The sequence below is a fragment of the Nicotiana tabacum genome, chromosome 6 (genome assembly GCF_000715075.1).
Source record: "Nicotiana tabacum cultivar K326 chromosome 6, ASM71507v2, whole genome shotgun sequence".
In the NCBI taxonomy this organism is placed as follows: Eukaryota; Viridiplantae; Streptophyta; class Magnoliopsida; order Solanales; family Solanaceae; genus Nicotiana; species Nicotiana tabacum.
This window is the reverse complement of record NC_134085.1, coordinates 169,736,945-169,758,485: the sequence shown is the minus strand read 5'-3', so window position 1 is coordinate 169,758,485 and position 21,541 is coordinate 169,736,945. Positions and strand designations below refer to the sequence as shown.

The following is a 21,541-nucleotide window of genomic DNA, read 5'->3' as shown; positions in this document are numbered from 1 at the left end:
TGTTTTAAGAACAATGGTTCATTGATATAATGTTGACCCACTTACAGTTGTACATTATGAGTTATGGCCATGTTGGCCCATGATAGTTACAAGAGGAATAAGTCCAGCTAACTCGACCTATGCATGTTCTAGTTTTGGTCGAATGATCATGAGTTACAAAGTGGTTCGTTCGGGCCAGCTCAACACCGAGTGTCAGCCACGCTTCCCCAGGTTTGGGGCGTGACACTAGGGGTGGGCATCGGTCGGTTCGGTTCGGTTATGAATATTATCAGTTTATCATATCGGTTATCGGTTTACAAATTTAATAAAGTGATAAACGAACCGATAAGATATTAGTTAATCGGTTATCGATCATTATCGGTTCGGTTATCGGTTTACCCAATAAGATAACTCAATCTAGAGTTAAGCAAAAAAGAGAAGACAATTCACTGGAGTTAAGCAAAAAAGAGAAGAATTGACATATAGTATACTACCCATTTTTGCGTTCTGTCCAGTGGGCACAACTGAAATAGTACTAATTCTTCAACAACAGTTGTCCAAATACATTAATAATAATACAACGTAGTAGCAATTTCACTTTAAAATTTACAAGTCCAAACATATAGTACTAACGGTCCAAGATAAACTGGATGTTGTTTGTCAAATGCCTAACGTGAAAAAAGAAATCATAGAGCAAAATCATGTTCTGTGCATGGGCAATACTAACACAGAAATGAAAAGCAGCTAGAAGGCATGTTATCCTGTTGTCAAAGCTCAGCGTACTGTATAGAAGAATAATGTTAAAAAATATACCCGAAACTGATGAAGATTGTCGATTGAGAATTGATAAGTGCGAAGAGAAATTGGTAGTAGGTATAGGCTGCACAACGTGAGCTTACAAAATTAAGAAACGAAAACGAAAAAAATAAAGAATCATTAACAGTAAAAATACCAATATGAAGATGAATTTTGTTATAGAAATTAAAAGCCTAATGTATAAGACTAAAGACTTATGCTAGGAGTGACTAGTAAGGTCTATGAAGAATGAAGATGAAGCAGCTGACGAGTGCGGCGGAGAAAGAATAGGAGAGAATGAATTGAAGCCCTAGCATATGTATAACTTAAGAGTAAAGTCGTAATTTTATTAATTCTTATTGAGTTATTGGTTAACCTATTAACAAAATTGGCAAACCAAGACCCGAACCGATAATCCAATAGTAAAAAAATTCTAAACCGTTATCGAATCATTAACCCAATAAATCGATATCGATAATCTAATAAATAATTAACGGTTCGATTTATCGGTTTTACCCGATACATGCCCTACAACTAACCAATCAAAAAGTTAATACACGGGGGTGCAACTCTATTTATCGTGCTCTTGCAAACAGATTATTATCGGTTCGGATAATGACTCAGAAGACTTTTTGGTTTCCTTAGCGCTGTTGATTTCTTTGGGAACAAGAAATAGAAGTATTTTAAAAAATAAAATTTAATAAATAATAAAAGAAAGAGGCAAAAAAGATATCTGAGCTCGCCCCAAAAAAGACTATAAAAGTGATAGTCCTGCGAAAACACACATAGCGTTGAGGTTTTAGTGAGAGAAGCGCGGCTTACGGATACGCGTGGAGTTATTTCGTGAAAATCTGGTTCTTGATTATTATCTCATCTTTTCTTTCACCGTTTATATCGCTCTACTTTGTTGAATTGTTCGTGTTGTTTCTCCTGAATTTCTAGGGTTAGGGTTTTATTTTCATCTGTTTTTATTGTAGTTTCGTACTTGGAATTTCTGCGGCTTACCTGGAACGCTACTCTCTAACCGATTGTCTACTGATATCTCACTCTACCTACCTATGGCTATGGAGTCTGCTATTGTGATCAAGGTTCGATTTTCTGAGTTTTCATTTTTTTTTTCAATTTTATGTTATTTTGATCGGCTTTCCTATCGTCTTTATGTTTGAGTTGATATGAACTTGTATCTCTTTTTGTTTTTGTTTATATACGTTGTTAATTTCGGCTTTGGTGTCATCTTTGTTTAACGGCTGAATTTAAGTTATTTCTTCTGCGAATCGACTGATTTGCGACTTTTTTTTTTGTGAACAGCAGTGATTAGTCAATATTTTACCACTTCTGCAAGTATTTTTTGTATTGATATACTGTTCTCGTCATAATTTTTGTGCTTATCCGTCTGCTCATTCAGAACAACCTTTAGTTTTCCATCGCTGAGACATGCAAAATATTTGGGGTTTCATACGGCTGTTATTGTTAAGTTGAGCTAGCATTTTGGGACATCTCTGTCTTCCCAAATTGGTAATTTAAGTTTTGCGGTTGGTTGAGCTTTCAATTTCATGAAGGAGTGCCCTTGTTGTGGTTTACTTTTTCCTACATCTCTGGCCTTTTTGTGCCTTCTACTTGGTAGAGTGTGTACATTTGTATATATCATAGTAGTTTGTTCTTCACGAAAACATAATGAACATCGTGGTATATGTTTTTAACTTGTGGAACAATATTGCTGAGCAATGGCAGAGCTGCTGTTTTGGGTTCTGGGGTCACCACTCTTTTGTGTGGCCTACTTTAACATCTTTTTGATTTGTAGGTCAAGTATGAAGAGACACTCAGGCGATTCAATGCTCGTGTCATCAATGAGAAACTTGATCTTAACATGGATGGATTAAGTGACAAGATCTTTCAACTTTTCAACATTGCTCGTGATGCAGAACTCATACTCACATATGTTGATGAGGATGGCGATGTAGTTACACTTGTTGATGATGAGGATCTGCAGGACGTTATGAGGCAGGACCTGAATCCCCTGCGAATATCTGTGAGGTTGAATGCTGCTGAAAGAAGTAGCAGGCCTTCATCTAGATCTAGTGGAAGTTCTACTCCCTTACGATCACCTCGGGTTCAGCCTCCGTTTCCTAACTTGAATTCCAGTGTTTCTGATGCTCTCAAGTCCGTGCCAGAACCTCTGCGTGAAACTGTAATGAAGCTCTATTCTGACCTGACTTCAAGGGCCTCATCCTCTGCTCCAATCCTTGCTGAGGTTGTTGATGGTATCTCTAAGATGGGGCTATCCTACTACCAGAATCAGCCTTCGGGGTCTCAGCCTGTCAAAGAAACAAACTTCCCTAGTGGAGCATCTAATGAAAATACTATGGTTGCTGATGGAGGTAATTCAAATGGTAAAACTGGGGTGCCATCCATAAACAAGAACGAGCCCCACACAGCACTGAATGATGCAGGGAAAATGGCTAAAGCTATAGAATCAGAATTCAAATATGTGGATGATGCGTTAGATGCCTGGGTCAAGCTAAGATCTAAATCGAAAGCTTTGGAAGCTGATCGAACTGAAACTGCGCCATCGTCATCCAAAGGTCCTAAAGCTCCCACATTGCTGGTAAATAGTGGGGAGGAGAAGGATAAGAAATTTGGTGCTTGTCCTGGTGGAAAGCCTCTTGCCTTCTCATATATTAGTGCCTCACCTGCTCCACCAGAAAAGCCTTCCGGGGAGAAGCCCAGCAAGAATCGTTCTGTAGCTAAGCCTGTTGATGTGGGTGGCTCTTCAAGTTTTGGCAAATTGAAACAATGCACCTGGGATTCCCGTAATGCAGATTCCAGTGGCAGTTCTATCAAGATGCCTACTTTACACCTAGTTCCAGTCCCTGCGAATGAGTGTCCATTTCCCCAGGTACCAAAGAACGCTTCGCGTCTAGTTCAGGTTCCTGCAAATGAGTGTCCATTTTCCGGGGTGCCAAACGACCCTGTCCCACCTCCTCTTGAGGTCCCACATAAAAGGAGTCATAATCACAGTGATGGGACTGGGACTATTTTCCACAGGGGTGTTCGTTGTGATGGTTGTGGTGTTCATCCGATAACTGGCCCTAGGTTCATATCTAAAGTGTAAGGACCCTGTAATTGTTTTTATTTGTAGTTTTTAACTAAGCTGACATTAACTGATACAGCCAATATCTTGTGTTGATGCAGACAGGAGAACTATGATCTCTGCAGCATATGCTTTGCTGAAATGGGAAATGATGCTGATTACATCAGAATGGATCGTCCTTTAACTTACCGGCATCCCTTGTCTTTCAAGGGTTTACATGATCTGGTACAAGGAGTTGTTTTTCAAACTTCTCATAGTGTTCTCTCTCTATTTCACCTCTATTAACTCCTTTTTTTGGGTGGTCATACATAGCATGCTGCGAGGTTTCGTATCCCAACTGTTCCACAAGTCTCTCGAGGCTATGGGGTGAAACCAGGTCGGCCAAAGTTGGACAGCCGCTTCATACAGGATGTCAATATCCTGGATGGAACCATCATGGCCCCCTTGACTCGATTTACCAAGATCTGGAGAATGAGGAATAATGGTAACCTTGTCTGGCCTCAAGGAACTCAACTTGTTTGGATTGGGGGAGATAGGTTAAGTGATAGATTCTCTGTTGAATTAGAGGTGAGAAGTTCTAAGAAAAATCCGTTTCTTGTGCTTGTAATTCCTGCTTGGTGACAGTTATTGAGTTAAGTATCTGGAGAGTTTTCATGACATGATGTCATATGCATTGCAGATAACTACAGCTGGCTTGGCTGTTGACAAGGAGCTTGATGTGGCAGTTGATTTTACTGCTCCTGAGCATCCTGGCAGGTACATATCCTACTGGAGGATGGCTTCGTCCTCAGGGCAGAAATTTGGCCAGCGTGTATGGGTGCTTATCCAGGTCAGAATGGTTTGCTTGCCTCAGTGTTCTTGATGATATGATGTTTTTCTAATTTTGACGTGAAGAATGTTCCCTCCTTGTGCATGCAGGTCGATGCTTCATCAAACCTTCCAAAAAAGGAGCTGGTCCACGAAGCCTTTCATGGGTTAAACTTGAATTTACCTCCTGCCGGCGATGACACATCTGGATCTGACATTATCAATGTGAATCCAGGACCAAGGAATGTCCTTCCTGAGCCTAAGAGTTCTAGCACAACGATAGAGTTGGTTGATTCAGTGGCTGATGTAAACCAAAACAAGGAGCAGGAGGCCATATTTCCTACTAATGATAGCTTGTTGGTTGGGTTTGGTGACAAGTCAAGTTCTTCTGCTCCCGGTTCATCAATTTCATATCCAATTATTGATTTGTCTGAGGAAGCACCAGCAGTTACTTGTGTGGTACCACCCGCTGCCGTAGATACGCAGGCAACCCCCCAGGGTGTTAGAGGGAAGAACGAAATTGAGGTGTCCCTCCTCCGTGAGCTGGAGGAAATGGGGTTCAAGCAGGTGGATTTGAACAAGGAAATCTTGAGGAAGAATGAGTATGACTTGGAGCAGTCTGTTGATGATCTCTGCGGTGTTGCTGAGTGGGATCCTATCCTCGAAGAGCTGGAGGAGATGGTAGGTTAATTTTAGAGGTCAAAGAAAAACTGGAAGTTTCAACTTCTCTTTTCACTCTTCTGTTGCTTGTGCAAGAATTATTCCAGGTTGACTATGGGTATTTTGTGAATGCAGGGTTTCTCCGACAAAGAAATGAACAAGAAGCTGCTTAAGAAGAACAACGGAAGCATCAAGCGTGTTGTCATGGATCTTATTGCTGGAGAGCAGTAGGAGAGATTTACTGTTTGTCCTACCTGGTGATGGATAGTTTGGGTTCTGAATAATTTGTGGGATGCAACAACAAGCTTTTGGTTACTTTTTGTCAAGTACAGTGGTTACTTGAACTAGTTGTGTAATATATGCTATGGTAGTGGTCGTATCTCGAAACACGTGATATTTAGTGCTTAATGCATATGAATGTTTTTCTTGGTAATAGCAAGGGGCCAGAGAAATTTACGTTCTTGTTAAAGATAATGCTCTATTCTGGTCCGGGCCTTAGCGGGCCTAACGGGCCGGGCTTCGTGGTCCTGGGCTCTGGCGGTCCCGGTTTTCGTGGGCTCAATGGGTGGAACCGGCCCGTGATGGGCCTAAGCCCACATGGTCCTGTGCTTAACGGGCCAGGCTCGTGGGCTTCGCGGGCCTAGCGGCGGACTTTTTTTTTTTTTAAGGCAATTTCTTGTAGTATCATGGCTATATTAAAAATATATATGTAGTATATATGTAGATCTAATTATTAAAGTGCTTGACGAAAAAGAAAATAACAAAACAATAGTAAAACACTAAATTGTCATGCATAATATATTGTCTTGTAGTATATATATTGTATCTTATGTATATATATTCGCATAATATATTGTCTTGTAGTATATATATTGTATCTTATGTATATATATTCGCATAATATATTGTCTTGTAGTATATATATTGTATCTTATGTATATATATTCGCATAATATATTTTCTTGTAGTATATATATTGTATCTTATGTATATATATTCGCATAATATATTTTCTTGTAGTATATATATTGTATCTTATGTATATATATTTTCGCATAATATATTTTCTTGTAGTATATATATTGTATCTTATGTATATATATTCTGCAATTCCAAAGTTTCTTCTTTCCGAGCGGATTCAATCTCTAAACAATACTGATTTTTCCAAGCTATCCCTCATAGACGCTCTATGATCACCTATTTGCAGTCTTGCTTGACTGAAAGCGCTCTCTGATGCAACAGTTGAAGCTTGAATTAATAAAATATCCCGAGCCATCCTTGCAAGAACAGGAAAATGTTTTTCCCTTGCCTTCCACCATTCCAAAAGATCAAAAGAGCCGTCTGGATTCTCCTTTTCAAGTCCCTGAGACAAATAAACTTGAAGCTCATTTAGATGTGAAGTTTTATCATAATTTTCACCTTGAGGACCCCTGAACTCCGTCCAAGATTTAAGAGCTTTTAAGCCCGCAACTCTTTTAGACGATTGTGAGCTAGACGAAGTAGGGGTTGGAATAGTTGGCCTAGCATGCTCTAAGGCAAGTTGATAAGCATTATAAACTGTTTGAGCATTAATCTTAATTGAAGCTTTTGCATCTGCAAGTGTAGCAATTTCCTCATTTGAAAGATCTAAAGCCTTATAAATATTTGAATACCAAAAATGAGGACCTCCCAATTTCATTGTAGGATTTAGCATTGCAGCAAGACCATAAATAGGAGGGATAGGAAAAAATATTTTTTAAACTTTTGTTTCATTTCATTTATAGCAAGTTCATAAATGTCCCCACCCTCACTAAATTCAACAAACAAATCAGATAGTGCTGCAATATAAACTAAACAGTTTGAAATAGTAGGATAATATTGCCCAGAAAATGCATTTGTAGCATTTTGAAAATGTTCTAAAAAATCTAAAAGAATTTTAACATTCGTCCAATCTTGAGTACTAAGCATTTTATCATCATCCTCACCACCTACCCGAGAATTAAACGTTGCATTAATTGAGTTTCTATATTCATATGCTACTACTAAACTTTCGTACATATAATTCCATCTAGTCGGGCAAGGTTTAGGAACCTTTCTTTCTCTAAGGTCATATTCATCACATTTTTTAAAATACTCTCTAAGTCTACTTCTACGGTTTGAATAAAAAAGCCAATTAAGAGCCATTCTAACCTTTTCAATTTCTATGTTTAATATTCGCATACCATCACCGACAATTAAATGATAAATATGACAAATACATCTAACATGAAAAATATTAGTAAATGCAGGATTTAGTGTTGTTGTAAGCATGCCTATAGCACTAGTGTTACTAGAAGCATTATCCATTGAAATTGCCATTATTTTATCGCTAAAGTAAAAATATCGACAAATAGCTGCAACAATGTTAGCTATAAACTTACCTGTGTGACGCGAATTAATTATTCTATATGCAATTATGCGTTTTTGCATTATCCATTCCTCATCTATCCAATGACTTGTAACAGTTAGATAATCACAATCATTACCACTTCTACCAATATCAGTAGTAATAGAAATCCGATTAGGTATATGAGTAAATAAATACCGCAAATATTGTTCATATTCATGTTTGAATTTATAAATATCACTCTTAACTGTTGCGCGAGGCCAACCTTTATAAGTAGGATTAAAAACTCTTCTAATATAATGAACCCAATTAGGATTAGATGCAAAAGTATAAGGTAAACACATAACAGTAATCATCTTTGCTAATTCTTCACGATCTCTATTTGGATCGTAATATAAAATACCTCCGGTGACAGTGTTAATTCCTGGTTGAACTTGATTTGAACCTGTACTAGGGTTAACCACAGAATCTACACTTGTCCCCTCTAGTTGCGCTTTCATTTGAAAAAATCTAGCCTTATCTCTAGGGTGTGTTTTTATGTGCCTAGTCAAACTACCCGTGCCGCTACGGTCTCCAGTATATTTATGCACCATTAATTTCCCACAAGTTTTACACTTAGCCTTATTTTGTTCTCTTACTTGAGTAAAAAAATTCCAAACTAATGATGTTTCTAGGCGTTTAGCAGGTTCTCTATTAAAAGTAGGAGTTTCTACAGGTGGGTCGACCGGTGCATCAGTTGGGTTATTAAGAGGACTAGTAGGTGTATCATCTAAATCCGGTGCTTGGGTTTCATCATCATCCTCATTTTCCTCATTATTTTCTAAGATGGTTTCATTAGGATAAAGAGCATTCATAATTTCATCATCTAATCTTTCACCTGGTGCAACATTATGGTAAAATTCACTATCGGTAAATTGAAAACAAGGGTGATCACTATCAAGAATTACGGAAGGAGGAGGACGTCTAGGTTGGCGACTACTTTCAACTTGCTTATCTTTTCTAGGTCGGGGAGCCGGGGGAAGGGTAGTTGGTTGGCTACTACTTTCACCGGTTTTATCTTTTCCTTTACCAAACATTTTTTTCAAAGTAAATGCCATATTAATTATAATTATGCAAACTAAACCACACAAAAATATATTCTTAAAACGTAAGAGTTGAAACGAGTTTACTGGATTGCCGAACAACTTCTTGAAAATTGAAAATCGTTGAACACTTGAAAACTTCAATTCAACAACTTCACAATTTTTCACGAAATTTCAACAATAAATTAAGTAATTGTAGTAGAGAGATTGAGAGATATTGATGAATGAGTGAATAAAAATGAAAGAATGAGGGGGTATTTATAGTTGAGAAATGAGGAAAAGTGTAATTATATAAAGTTTGGGGTTAAAATAAAGTTTGGGGGCCAAATGACCATTTTTTAAACTTAAAAACGGTCATATTTTCAGCCCAAACGGTTAGATTTTAAATATGGCCGTTGGAGAATTTTAATTTTTTTTTTAAAAAAAAAAATAGCCGTTAGGCCCGCCAGGACCGGCCCAGGCCCGCCTGACGGTCCCGGGCTAAACAGTCCCGGGATCGTGGGCTCAAACTAGAAGACCGGCCCGTCACGGGCTTCCCAGGACCACCAGGACCGGCCCACCAGGCCCGTTAGGACCGCGGGCCCGGTCCGGTCCGGTTCAGGCCCGGCCCACCGAGCAGCCTTAGTTAAAGAGAGAGTGACTCTCATCTGAAATCTAAAATTTAAGGCTCTCTTTTAGTGACATTGGCAAGCACCAAGCAGTTTTAATAAAATATCTCTGGTTAATATTTCTTCTGAACCGTCAAATATCAAACATGATTAATCATGTTAACTAGTTTTACGTGATTTTAAGCCATCTAGATTTGGCAGGTGGTGTTGCTACTCTTGCCCCGATCCCGGAGCAAAAAGAGCGCAAGTAGTACCGTACTTAAATGCTAACGGATTAGAAAATGTTTATATGATTATGTCATTGGGAAGTTAGAAGGTAGGCAAGTGTTTAAGCTTGCCTGAGAAGAAAAAAGGGTGTTTGGAGTACGCCAAAATTTATTACTAAGTTAAAAACAAGTACGTTACATACCTATAATGACTTCAATGTCTAGTTATTCTCTACTCCCAGAACACCTTTGGTTGACATTGACATTTGATCCACCATTTGTGCTTATTGTGTTCGCAACTACAACAATATACTTAAGTGTAATCCGATATAGAGTAGTGTGTACACAAATCTTATCCCTATATTGTGGAGATAAAAAGGTTGTTTCCAGTTGATCCTCGGCTCAGAAAAGCATAAGCATAACATTGAAAAGAAAAATGGTAAGAAACACCAGTGAGAAGCTATGGAAAAGAAGCATTAATAACAACAAGATAGTAAAATGACCGAAATGAAAGAAATAACTAGTAGTAATAGAAACCTAAGACCAATAAAATACAAGAGTACGTACTAATACTACCGGCGTGAACAAGGAAAACATTCGGCTACCTAACTTTCTACTCTAATCTTCGACCTCCACACCTTCCTATCAAGGGTCATGCCTTCAGTAAGTTGGAGCAACGCCATGTCTAGCTTAATCATCTCTTCTCAATACTTCTTCCGCATACCTCTACCTATCCTCAGACTCTCCAAGGCCAACCTCTCACACCTTCTTTCTGGGGCATCTATATGCCTCTCCTCTTTACATGTCCGAACCATCTATGTCTCGCTTCCCGCGTTTTGTCGACTTAGATGGTTTGAACACGTGAAGAGGAGATGCACAACAAATTTTACAAGACAGAATAGAGTAAAATCTTGCTCGTATTAATGTAAACAACAGATTCGGCTGAGACATCTATCCTGCCCTCAACATACGTTTCTATAGGAGTAACATTTTTCACAAACTTCCCGATGATGAGTGGATCATTCTCCTCTTTCAAATGCCCAAAGGATAAACATGTGAAACACATCTTGTAATAGAACTATTAAAGAATAATATCAACTGAGTCTACTGTTTTTTAAGTGGGAAATCTTTGAACATATAACATCTGTTCCTAGATACTTACAAGGCCCCCATTAAGAGCATTAGGACTTCACGTCACATAATAAGCTATAGATAATGGTGAACTATTTGTTATACCATCTATATATATATAGAAAAGAGGGGAATAGAAAAGTGAAATGGCATCTCTCTTTGGCCAGCATTGGTATTTATCTTTTTGGTCAAATTTTGGCATTTTTCTCTTATATTCCCCTCAAATATTTGCTGCAAAATGAAAAGACTATTAAAAAGTCAACAAGTCTAGATTGATTGCTCAATTAAAAGGGAAAGACATTTAAGAGAATGAAGTCTATGAGTTTTCCAATTCATTATCATAATTTCTATTTGTATTAATATTCTTGCGTTTTTATGCCTTTTATATTCTTAACCTCCAAAAATTTAATGTGCAAGTTAATGACATGATTGTATGTATTTCTCAATCTTTGCACAATTCACAAGCCAAACAACAAATCCATACTGAGTGGCTCTCCCATTACCGAAGACGTGAAGATCCGAGAAAATATCTCATGGTCATAGGAATAAACACTGCCGATCGAAATTAACTACCGTTACTCGTGGGGATAGATACTCCAAGGTTGGATGCATACTAAGCATTTTGATTCTTGATTTTCGGAAACACATGTGATAAGCGACTTAGAAAGAAGCTAGGGGAAGAAAAGGGCGTTTTGTGATCGGTCAGTGGGTGATATAACTGATAGTTGATATTCTCAAGGTGTTGTCGACGAATCGTCTTTATATTGTTGTTAGATCTTGATAAATTTTGGTTTGGTGTTTTTTTGTAAATGGAGGGGCGACTATGTTAAAGCATGTATCGGAGACGACAAAAACAATATTTTATTTGTATTTTCACAATTTTGCCTAATTTATATTATATTAAAAGGAGAGTAGTTTGCAATGCGGTTAAGCCAAGTGACAAACTAAAATGAAGTCATTTGGCAATTTTAAGACAACACAAAAAATTTGGATTATAAATGGAAAAATATTTAATGAAAGTAGTAGTCCAAGATTTTTTGTAAATTGAATTTCATTCTTTAATAAATCAAAAACAATTATTGGAACATTTAAACTAAAAATGTTTTCTTTTTGAGAATCTGTTGGACGTACACAAAGAGGGATACAACTTTCATTAAGCAAACAAATATATTATAGCTATAGATGTCTTTACTTAAATTTGTGTATATTTCAGTTATGGTAGGTATCATTTTTTGAGAAAGAATCAACTAAAATTTCGTTTTGTATCTTACACATTAATTTTAAGTTGAAATAATAATTTTATATTTAGTACAAGCTTTGTATCTGACCTTATTTGCTAACAATATACATTAATATAGGTATCATATACATTAATATAAGTATTTTTAATTAAATTTTGTGTATAATTTATTCTTTTTTAAACTAAAAATGTTCTCTTTTTGAGAATATGTTGGACGTACACAAAGAGGGATGCAATTTCATTAAGCAAACAAATATATTATAGCTATAGGTATCTTTACTTAAACTTGTGTATAATTCAGTTATGGTAGGTATCCTTTTTTGAGAAAGAATCAATTAAAATTTCGTTTTGTATCTTACACATTAATTTTAAGTTGAAATAATAATTCTATATTTAGCACAAACTTTGTATCTGACCTTATTTGCGAACAATATACATTAATATAGGTATCATATACATTACTATAAGTATTTTTAATTAAATTTTGTGTATAATTTATTCTTTTTTAAACTAAAAATGTTCTCTTTTGAGAATATGTTGGACATACACAATGAGTGAAAAAGAATCAATTAAAATTTCGTTTTGTTATCTTTACTTAAATTTGTGTATAATTCAGTTATGGTAGGTATCCTTTTTGAGAAAGAATCAATTAAAATTTCGTTTTGTATCTTACACATTAATTTCAAGTTGAAATAATAATTCTATATTTAGCACAAACTTTGTATCTGACCTTATTTGCGAACAATATACATTAATATAGGTATCATATACATTACTATAAGTATTTTTAATTAAATTTTGTGTATAATTTATTATTTTTTAAACTAAAAATATTCTCTTTTTGAGAATATGTTGGACATACACAAAGAGGGATGCAATTTTCATTAAGCAAAGAAATAATTAAATAAACATTTTTTATTTATGAGTTTTGGTATCTTTATTAAATATTATGTATAATTCAATTATGGTAGGTATCCTTTTTTGAAAAAGAATCAATTAAAATTTTGTTTTGTATCTTACACATTAACTTTAAGTTGAAATAATAATTCTATATTTAGTACAAGCTTTGTATCTGATCTTATTTGCGAATAATAAACATTATTATAGGTATTTTTAATTAAATTTTATTTATAATTCAGTTATGATAGGTATTCTTTTTTAAGAATGAAATGATTAAATAAACATATTGTATCTTATATTTATATTATATTAACGAAAATAGTATTAAAAAAACAAACAAGAGGACAAAGGAAAAAGACAAGAAAAATTAAGGTTTGGTGGTTAACAAATTTTAATTAACCACAAAAAAAAAACATTGAAAATTAAAAAAAATGCCAAAAACTAAAAAATAAAAGATTCTGTCACACCCCAACCTTGTGAGGTGTGGCTGGCACCCGATGCCCGAAGGCCCGAGCGAACCAACCATGAGATATGATCCGAAATATAATAACCTGCAGGTAGAAGAGCCCAACACGACATATATATATATATATATATATGTCTGGTGTTGGGCTTGGGAGGCCACTATTCGAGTCAGTAATTGTACATCACTCCGCATGTCTAGGTCCTGATCAGGAACAACTGGGAGAGGGACTGGAGGTATGTTAGCTCCTCTACGCCCTTCCGGGGGTGGTGGGGGTACTGCCCCGGAAGCCTGAGAATCAGCCTCATTCTGTGGCTCATGTTGATCTACATTAGCAGGTGGCACCTGACTTGTGCCCTCTCCCGCCTCCTCGTCCAACCTCTGAATAAATTTCATAGCCACTTGTTGTCTCCTAGTGTTAGGCATCACTGAGAAGGTAAACAAAAAAAAAGAATTAGGAATGAACACTTATGATTAGGCTCTATTGCACGATCTAGATCAAGAAGAAAGTAATAATCCTAAATGCCCAATAGCCTCATGTTTATAAGTGTGGTGCACAACACACCATAAACAAGACTCTACTAGACACGGCTTGTAGACTCCCTAGGACTGACCTGCTCTGATACCAAGTTTGTCACACCCCAACCTTGTGAGGTGTGGCTGGCACCCGATGCCCGAAGGCCCGAGCGAACCAACCATGAGATATGATCCGAAATATAATAACCTGCAGGTAGAAGAGCCCAACACGATATATATATATAAACTAGGCCAACAAGGCTGTAACAACAGTATAACAGCTATCCAGAAGGCCGATAGGGCGATACGAAAAATATATATATACAATGACCGCTAGTCTGCAAGCCTCTAAGAGTGTAAGACAATCTCAACAGGGCGGGACAAAGCCCCCGACATGCCCAAAACCACACATATACATCTGTAATAGTACCTATGGACTCAAAGTCAGCAACTCCGAAGAAGTGGAGTGCGAAACCCAACGCTGATCCTGGGGGTCCTACTGAGGAGGCACACCACTCTGTCTATTCGAACCTGTGGGCATGAACACAGCGCATAAAAATGCGTCAGTACGAAATATGTACTGAATATGTAGGGCGACAAGTGTAACATGAAAAATGTAATTAACAAGAGAAGAGACATAGAGATAATTTAAATTCTGAAACTAGCCTCGGTAGGAAACTAAAATTCAACATGGATATAAATGTATGCTCGTGACACCGTCGTTCACTATCGCTACTTATAATATATCACATTATATAATAATAAATCCCTCTGTGGGGCTATAATATCCATAACATACCCGGCCATAATAAAGGCTCGGTAGAATCGTACCCGGCCACGTGAAGCTCGGTAATCCCAACTGATCAGTGGTTACACAATATGTGTCATACCCGGCCGTCTATAATGCGGCTCGGTAATGAAAGTAAATACATACATATACTAGATCATAAATTATATAGGTGCAATGCGAAACCAACCTTAAAAGACGTATTCTAAGAAGAGTCGAAGTGGCCTATCATCATTCTTCCCCGACTATCATGGTTGTGGCTAAAAATATTTAATTTTCAACTACGAGCCAACAAGTACTAAGAACATGAGAGTTGTGTATTATGAGTACCTTTGAAGTAAATGTTACTTATTCATGATTTATATGAACGTCGAAAGGAGAACGAGTAAAAGGCTCTAGTTCTTTTTAAGCAAGGAACAAGGAAATCCGAGAATTCATAGATATCCTCTAGAGTAAGCAATCTATGAGAAAAGATCAGGTCTAAGCATCTTTATAAGTTGAAGGTGAAATAACTCGAATCCGACGAGACAATTCGATAAACGTTTATTCGAATTCTAGTCATGCCGAAAAGTATAGCGAAAGCCCTACATACCTTGTCGATGGAGTTATATACTGTTTCCAAAACCTCAAAAGCCTTAGGAATGATTTCCTACATAATACAAACCATTCAAAATCAAATTCAAGCTCATAGTTTAAATAATTCTTCATTTAGACATTTACGCGAACAACTTGTGGCCATGAATTTGTAGACTCTTTTGTAGATTAATTTCCCCCCAACACACCACAAAATTTTACTTTACTACATCTCCTCATCAACAGAATTCCATCCATGTCTTCACAGATCCAAACAACACAATAAAATCATATAGAACAGCCCCAACAATCAAGCCATATTAAGAGAGGTTTCTAAAAAAATCAAGAATATTTCTATAGAGGTTTCAACTATTTCTTAAGAATTCTTACGGTAGAAGTTTACAAAGATCAAAGAGGAAGTTAAATCATACCTTATGTGACCAGAATTACTCAAAATTCAAAATTACAAGACGGAGTCTTGCTATGAAAAATGAAACACCGAAGAATTCACGATTCCGAAGCTACCATGATGTTCTCCATCTTGAGGATGACTAAATTGTTGTTATGCTTGGCTAGATGGATGGGAGAAGTTTGAGAGGAAATCCCTAGGTTTTTGGTTCTGTTTTGGAGAGGATAAAACGTAGGGGTTCTGTTTTAAAAATTGACTTAAATAAAGAAATTTTGACTAAACCCGACTAGGCACACTGTTCCCGTAACAGTGTGCACCCCTGTATGAAAATGTTAATATCTCTCTACTCTGAAGTCGTATTAACAAACGGTTTGTTGCGTTGGAAACTAGACTCATAGACCTTCGATTCGGTAGGTAGAACACACCATAACTACCAGTATATTGAGAGAAAAGGTCATCAACATTTTATCCAAATTTCAGTGAAATTTAAACCCGTAACTTGCGCGCGATCTTTGTCGAATTTTTAATCACAACTCAAATGACTTCCAATCTTAACGTATAAATATCGCATCATTTAAATATCTCATAGAAATTATCTTCCTACCGAATTATCCCATTTACAGCATGATAACGCCGAATACACAAGGTGTAACATTCTCCCCTCCTTAAGAACATTCGTCCTCGAATGTTAACGGTTAACCTAACTTCTGAATTTTTATTTTTTTAAAAAAAAATTCGCCAGAGTTTCCCCTATAAATATGAATATCCAAAACCTGCCATCAGCCCAAACATACATATCTAAGGCCACACAGGGCTACACATCATAATAATAACATCAACTTGGCCTCACCCGACCATTTACTTATACAATAATGATAATAAGAAGGTTAGCCATAACTTAATTACCTTAACTGTCACTGGTTGATATATGTGCAACACCTGCCATGTTTGTCTCAGGCATATCACCTGAAGACTCAAATAAATGAGGGTATCTGGACTTCATGTCCTCCTCGGCCTCCCATGTCATTTCCTCTACATTATTGCTCCTCCAAAGTACTTTTACTGAGGCTACCTCTTTAGTCCGTAGCTTACGGATTTGACGGTCAAGAATGGCAATAGGTATTTCTTCATATGACAAGTTCTCGGAAACTTCAATATCCTCGATAGGGCTGATGCAAGAAGGATCACCTAAGAATTTCCGAAGCATGGAAATGTGAAATACCGGATGGATTGCTTCTAATTCTGGTGGCAGGTCAAGTTTGTAGGCTACTCGCCCAATTCTCTGAACAATCTGATATGGCCCAACATATCTAGGGCTGAGTTTTCCTTTCTTACCAAATCTCATTACACCCTTCATAGGCGACACTTTCAAGAATACCCAGTCTCCCACAGCAAATTCCAAGTCTCGACGTCGGTTATCTGAATATGATTTCTGTCGACTTTGAGCTGTACGCAACCTTTCCTGGATCAACTTTACCTTTTCTACAGCTTGCTGTACCAATTCAGGTCCTAGCAACTTTGTCTCACCAACATCAAACCAGCCAATAGGAGATCTGCATTTCCTCCTATATAGTGCCTCATAAGGTGCCACCTGAATACCGGCATGATAACTGTTATTGTAGGCAAACTCAATAAGCGGTAAATGATCTTCCCAACTTCCCTTGAAGTCTAAGACACAAGCTCGCAACATATCTTTAATTGTCTGAATAGTGCGTTCGGCTTGTCCGTCGGTCTGCGGATGAAATGTTGTACTAAGGTTAACAAGAGTACCCAAACCTTCTTGAAAAGACCTCCAGAAATTAGCTGTAAATTGGGCACCTCTATCAGATATAATAGAAAACGTAACTCTATGTAGCCGAACTATTTCCTTGATATACAGGCTCGCATAGTCTTCAGCTGAATAGGTGGTCCTAACTAGGAGAAAGTGAGCTGATTTCGTCAGCCTATCCACAATGACCCAAATAGAATTGAACTTACGGCGAGAATTGGGCAATCCTGTAATAAAATCCATATTAATCGATTCCCATTTCCAAGCTGGAATCTCAATATTTTGAAGTAGCCCTCCAGGTTTCCGGTGTTCAGCTTTAACCTGCTGGCAGTTGGGACACTGAGCCACAAATGTGGCTATATCTTTCTTCATGCCGTTCCACCAGTATAGCTGACGAAGATCATGATACATTTTGGTTGAACCAGGATGAACTGAGTACCGAGACTGGTGCATCTCTGTCATAATTTGCTTACGAAGCTCCCCAACATTAGGTACACACCATCGGCCTTTATATTTTAGAATTCCATCATCAGATTGCTCGAACAACTGCTTCTTCTGAAAAGGGATACTCTCTTTAATTTTGACTAACTCCGGATCCTCAAATTGACGCATTTCTACCTCAGCTACCAGTGATGACCCCGCAATATTTTGGACTACTACACCCTGGTCACCTGTATCATGTAGCCGTACACTCAGGTTAGCCAATTGATATATCTCTTTAGTCATTTCTAATTTCCCAGCTTCTACATGCTTCAAGCTGCCCATGGATTTACGACTCAATGCATCAGCTACCACATTCGCTTTTCCCGGATGTTACAAAATATCCACATCATAGTCCTTCAGCAATTCAAGCCATCTTCTTTGTCTCAAGTTCAAGTCTTTCTGCTTAAATATATATTGTAAACTTTTGTGATCTGTATAGATATCCACATGAACACCATAAAGATAATGACGCCATATTTTTAAGGCAAATATAACGGCTGCTAACTCAATATCGTGAGTCGGATAATTGTATTCGTGCTTCCGCAACTGCCTCGAAGCATATGCAATAACTTTTCCATACTGTATTAGAACACATCCCAATCCAACCCTGGATGCATCACAATATACCACATAACCTTCAGATCCTTCCGGAAGTGCTAGAACAGGTGCTGATGTTAAGCGTTTCTTCAACTCATGAAAGCTCCTTTCACATGCATCAGACCATTGGAACTTAACGGCTTTGTGTGTCAATTTTGTCATGGGAGCAGCAATAGAAGAGAAGTTCTCAACAAATCTCCGATAATAACCAGCTAAGCCCAAGAAACTACGAACTTTCGTAGGAGTTGTAGGTCTAGGCCAGTTTTGTACTGCTTCAATTTTCTGACCATCTACCTTAATACCTTTATCGGAAACGATATGCCCAAGGAAAGCCACTGAATTCAACCAAAATTCACATTTGGAGAATTTAGCATATAATTTCTGATTTTTCAAAGTCTGCAACACCACACGCAAATGATCCTCATGTTCTGCTTCTGATTGAGAATATACCAGAATATCATCAATGAAAACAATTACAAATATATCTAGAAATGGCTTGAAAACCCGATTCATTAAATCCATAAAAGCTGCTGGCGCATTAGTAAGACCAAAAGACATCACAAGAAATTCATAATGGCCATATCTAGTCCGGAAAGCCGTTTTCGGAATATCTCTCTCCTTAACTCGCAATTGGTGATAGCCGGATCGAAGGTCAATCTTTGAGAAATATTTGGCACCTTGCAACTGATCAAACAAATCATCAATTCTGGGTAAAGGGTACTTGTTCTTGATAGTCACTTTGTTGAGCTGGCGATAGTCAATACACATTCTTAACGAACCATCCTTCTTACGAACAAACAACACTGGTTCACCCCAGGGAGATGTGCTGGGCCTGATAAAGCCCTTATTCAAAAGATCCTTCAATTGGGCTTTCAATTCTTTTAACTCAGCAGGAGCCATTTTGTATGGAGGAATAGATATTGGTTGAGTGTCTGGAAGCATATCAATAGCAAAGTCGATTTCTTTTTCTGGAGGAAGACCAGGAAGTTCATCAGGAAATACATCAGGAAATTCATTCACGACGGGAACCGATTGAAGGGTTGGAGATTTCACCTCCATATCATGCACTCGTACCAAATGATAGATGTACCCTTTTAAAATCATCATTCGAGCTTTAAGGTAAGAAATAAACTTTCCCTTAGGCGTTGAAGCATCACCTTTCCATTCAATAATAGGCTCACTTGGAAAATTAAAACGAACAATCTTTGTCCAGCAATCTACATTAGCATAACAAGAAGCCAACCAATCCATACCCATAATGATATCAAAATCGACCATTTCTAGCTCATGCAAATCTGCTAACGTATGGCGGTCATGAATCTTCACGTCACAACTTCGATATACCCATCTAACTACAACAGACTCACCCATTGGCGTAGATACCTCAAAGGACTGTTGCAACAATTCAGGCTCTCTATCCCATTTACTAGCAACGAAGGGGGAGATATACGACAATGTAGAACCAGGATCTATCAAGGCATACATATCGATAGAAAAGACAGATAGTATACCTGTAACCACGTCCGGAGATGACTCTAAATCCTGACGACTCGATAAAGCATATATGCGATTTTGCTGACCTCCTGAACCAGAAGCTCCAAATCTTCCCCTACCCCTGCCAGCTGATGTCTGCATACTCTGTCTAGGAGGACGTACCGAAGAAGAAGAAGCCCCTGCAGATGCCGTACCCCCTCCACCTGTCATCGGACAATGTCTCATAATATGACCTGGCTGTCCACATGTATAACATGTATCAGAACCCTGGCGACATGGTCCAAAATGATTTCGGCCACATCGATCACATCTAGGAAACTGAGGCCTCATCTGACTGAACTCGCCTCTAAACTGTGGACCTAGGGTCCGTGAACTCTGACCTGGACCAGAATAAGTGGTCCGATCCTGGCGCTGTCCCTGAAACTGTGGCGGTGCACTGGCTGCCGGATAAGACTGACGTCGGGGAAACTGTGGCCTAAATCCACCTCGAAACTCCCCTATGTTACCTGCGAACCGCGCCCTCTTCTGCTGCCCTCTATCATGCTCTCGATTGGATCGTTGTTGCCTCTTGCGATCCTCTAGACCCTGTGCATATGCTTGAATACGGGCAATATCCATTCCTTGGTTTAGAGAAGCTGTAGTGCACTCATTTATCAAGTGTGCCCCCAAACCACTAACAAACTGGTGTACCCGATCACTCATATCAGCAACAATCGTAGGAGCATACCTAGCCAAAGAGTTGAACTGCATGCTATATTCCCGAACGCTCATATTACCCTGTTCTAAGTGTAAGAACCTATCTCGTCGGGCTCTTCGAAGCTCGATTGGCAAATATTGCTGAAAAAATGCCTCAGAGAACTCCTTCCATGTCACTGGTGGCACATTAGGCCCCCGAGTTTGCTTCCAAGTCTCATACCATGTCACAGCAACATCACGTAGTCTATAAGAAGTAAACTCCACTGACTCAACATCCGTGGCATGTATAATTTGTAAGGTCCGTTGCATAAGATCCAGAAAATCCTGTGGGTCAGCATTAGGATCAACCCCTGTAAATACTGGAGGATCCAAGTTGATAAAGTCTCGAACTCTCGCACTCACGGACCTATCAGCAATACCGAAGGTCTGGTGTTGGGCCTGGGAGGCCACTATTCGAGTCAGCAATTGTACAACACTCCGCATGTCTAGGTCCTGATCAGGAACAACTTGGAGAGGGACTGGAGGTATGTTAGCTCCTCTACGCCCTTCCGGGGGTGGTGGGGGTACTGCCCCGGAAGCCTGAGAATCAGCCTCATTCTGTGGCTCATGTTGATCTATATTAGCAGGTGGCACCTGACTTGTGCCCTCTCCCGCCTCCTCGTCCAACCTCTGAATAAATTTCATAGCCACTTGTTGTCTCCTAGTGTTAGGCATCACTGAGAAGGTAAACAAAAAAAAAGAATTAGGAATGAACACTTATGATTAGGCTCTATTGCACGATCTAGATCAAGAAGAAAGTAATAATCCTAAATGCCCAATAGCCTCATGTTTATAAGTGTGGTGCACAACACACCATAAACAAGACTCTACTAGACACGGCTTGTAGACTCC

The 21,541-nt window shown here is 38.2% G+C and overlaps 2 protein-coding genes across 2 annotated transcripts; one reads left to right on the top strand and one right to left on the bottom strand.

Moving 5' to 3' along the window:
* The first annotated feature begins 1,450 nt into the window (after positions 1 to 1,450).
* On the top strand, positions 1,451 to 5,765 carry LOC107781766 (protein JOKA2). The gene is made up of 8 exons (XM_016602528.2): positions 1,451 to 1,628; positions 1,752 to 1,862; positions 2,576 to 3,882; positions 3,967 to 4,090; positions 4,178 to 4,432; positions 4,545 to 4,694; positions 4,784 to 5,353; positions 5,468 to 5,765. The coding sequence occupies exons 2-8, from the start codon at positions 1,833 to 1,835 to the stop codon at positions 5,561 to 5,563; spliced, it is 2,532 nt and encodes an 843-aa protein (XP_016458014.1). The 5' UTR covers positions 1,451 to 1,628; positions 1,752 to 1,832; the 3' UTR covers positions 5,564 to 5,765.
* A 12,428-nt stretch (positions 5,766 to 18,193) lies between these two features.
* Positions 18,194 to 21,364, bottom strand: LOC142182177 (uncharacterized). Its single transcript, XM_075256198.1, has 4 exons — positions 19,828 to 21,364; positions 19,240 to 19,677; positions 18,695 to 18,795; positions 18,194 to 18,592 (listed from the first exon to the last, which is right to left on the bottom strand). The coding sequence occupies exons 1-4, from the start codon at positions 21,362 to 21,364 to the stop codon at positions 18,194 to 18,196; spliced, it is 2,475 nt and encodes an 824-aa protein (XP_075112299.1).
* Positions 21,365 to 21,541: the final 177 nt, after the last annotated feature.

Excerpts from the sequence above, each read along its gene's own strand:
- LOC142182177 (XM_075256198.1), bottom strand. The coding sequence starts at position 21,364 with ATGCCTAACACTAGGAGACAACAAGTGGCTATGAAATTTATTCAGAGG. Across the intron at positions 19,678-19,827 it reads TGAGGTATCTACGCCAATGG|ATTGCTGGACAAAGATTGTT; the intron begins GTGAGTCTGTTG and ends ATGCTAATGTAG. Across the intron at positions 18,796-19,239 it reads GTTTGTTCGTAAGAAGGATG|TGGCTTTCCTTGGGCATATC; the intron begins GTTCGTTAAGAA and ends GGTTGAATTCAG.
- LOC107781766 (XM_016602528.2), top strand. The coding sequence starts at position 1,833 with ATGGCTATGGAGTCTGCTATTGTGATCAAG. Across the intron at positions 3,883-3,966 it reads CCTAGGTTCATATCTAAAGT|ACAGGAGAACTATGATCTCT; the intron begins GTAAGGACCCTG and ends GTGTTGATGCAG. Across the intron at positions 4,695-4,783 it reads GTGTATGGGTGCTTATCCAG|GTCGATGCTTCATCAAACCT; the intron begins GTCAGAATGGTT and ends TTGTGCATGCAG.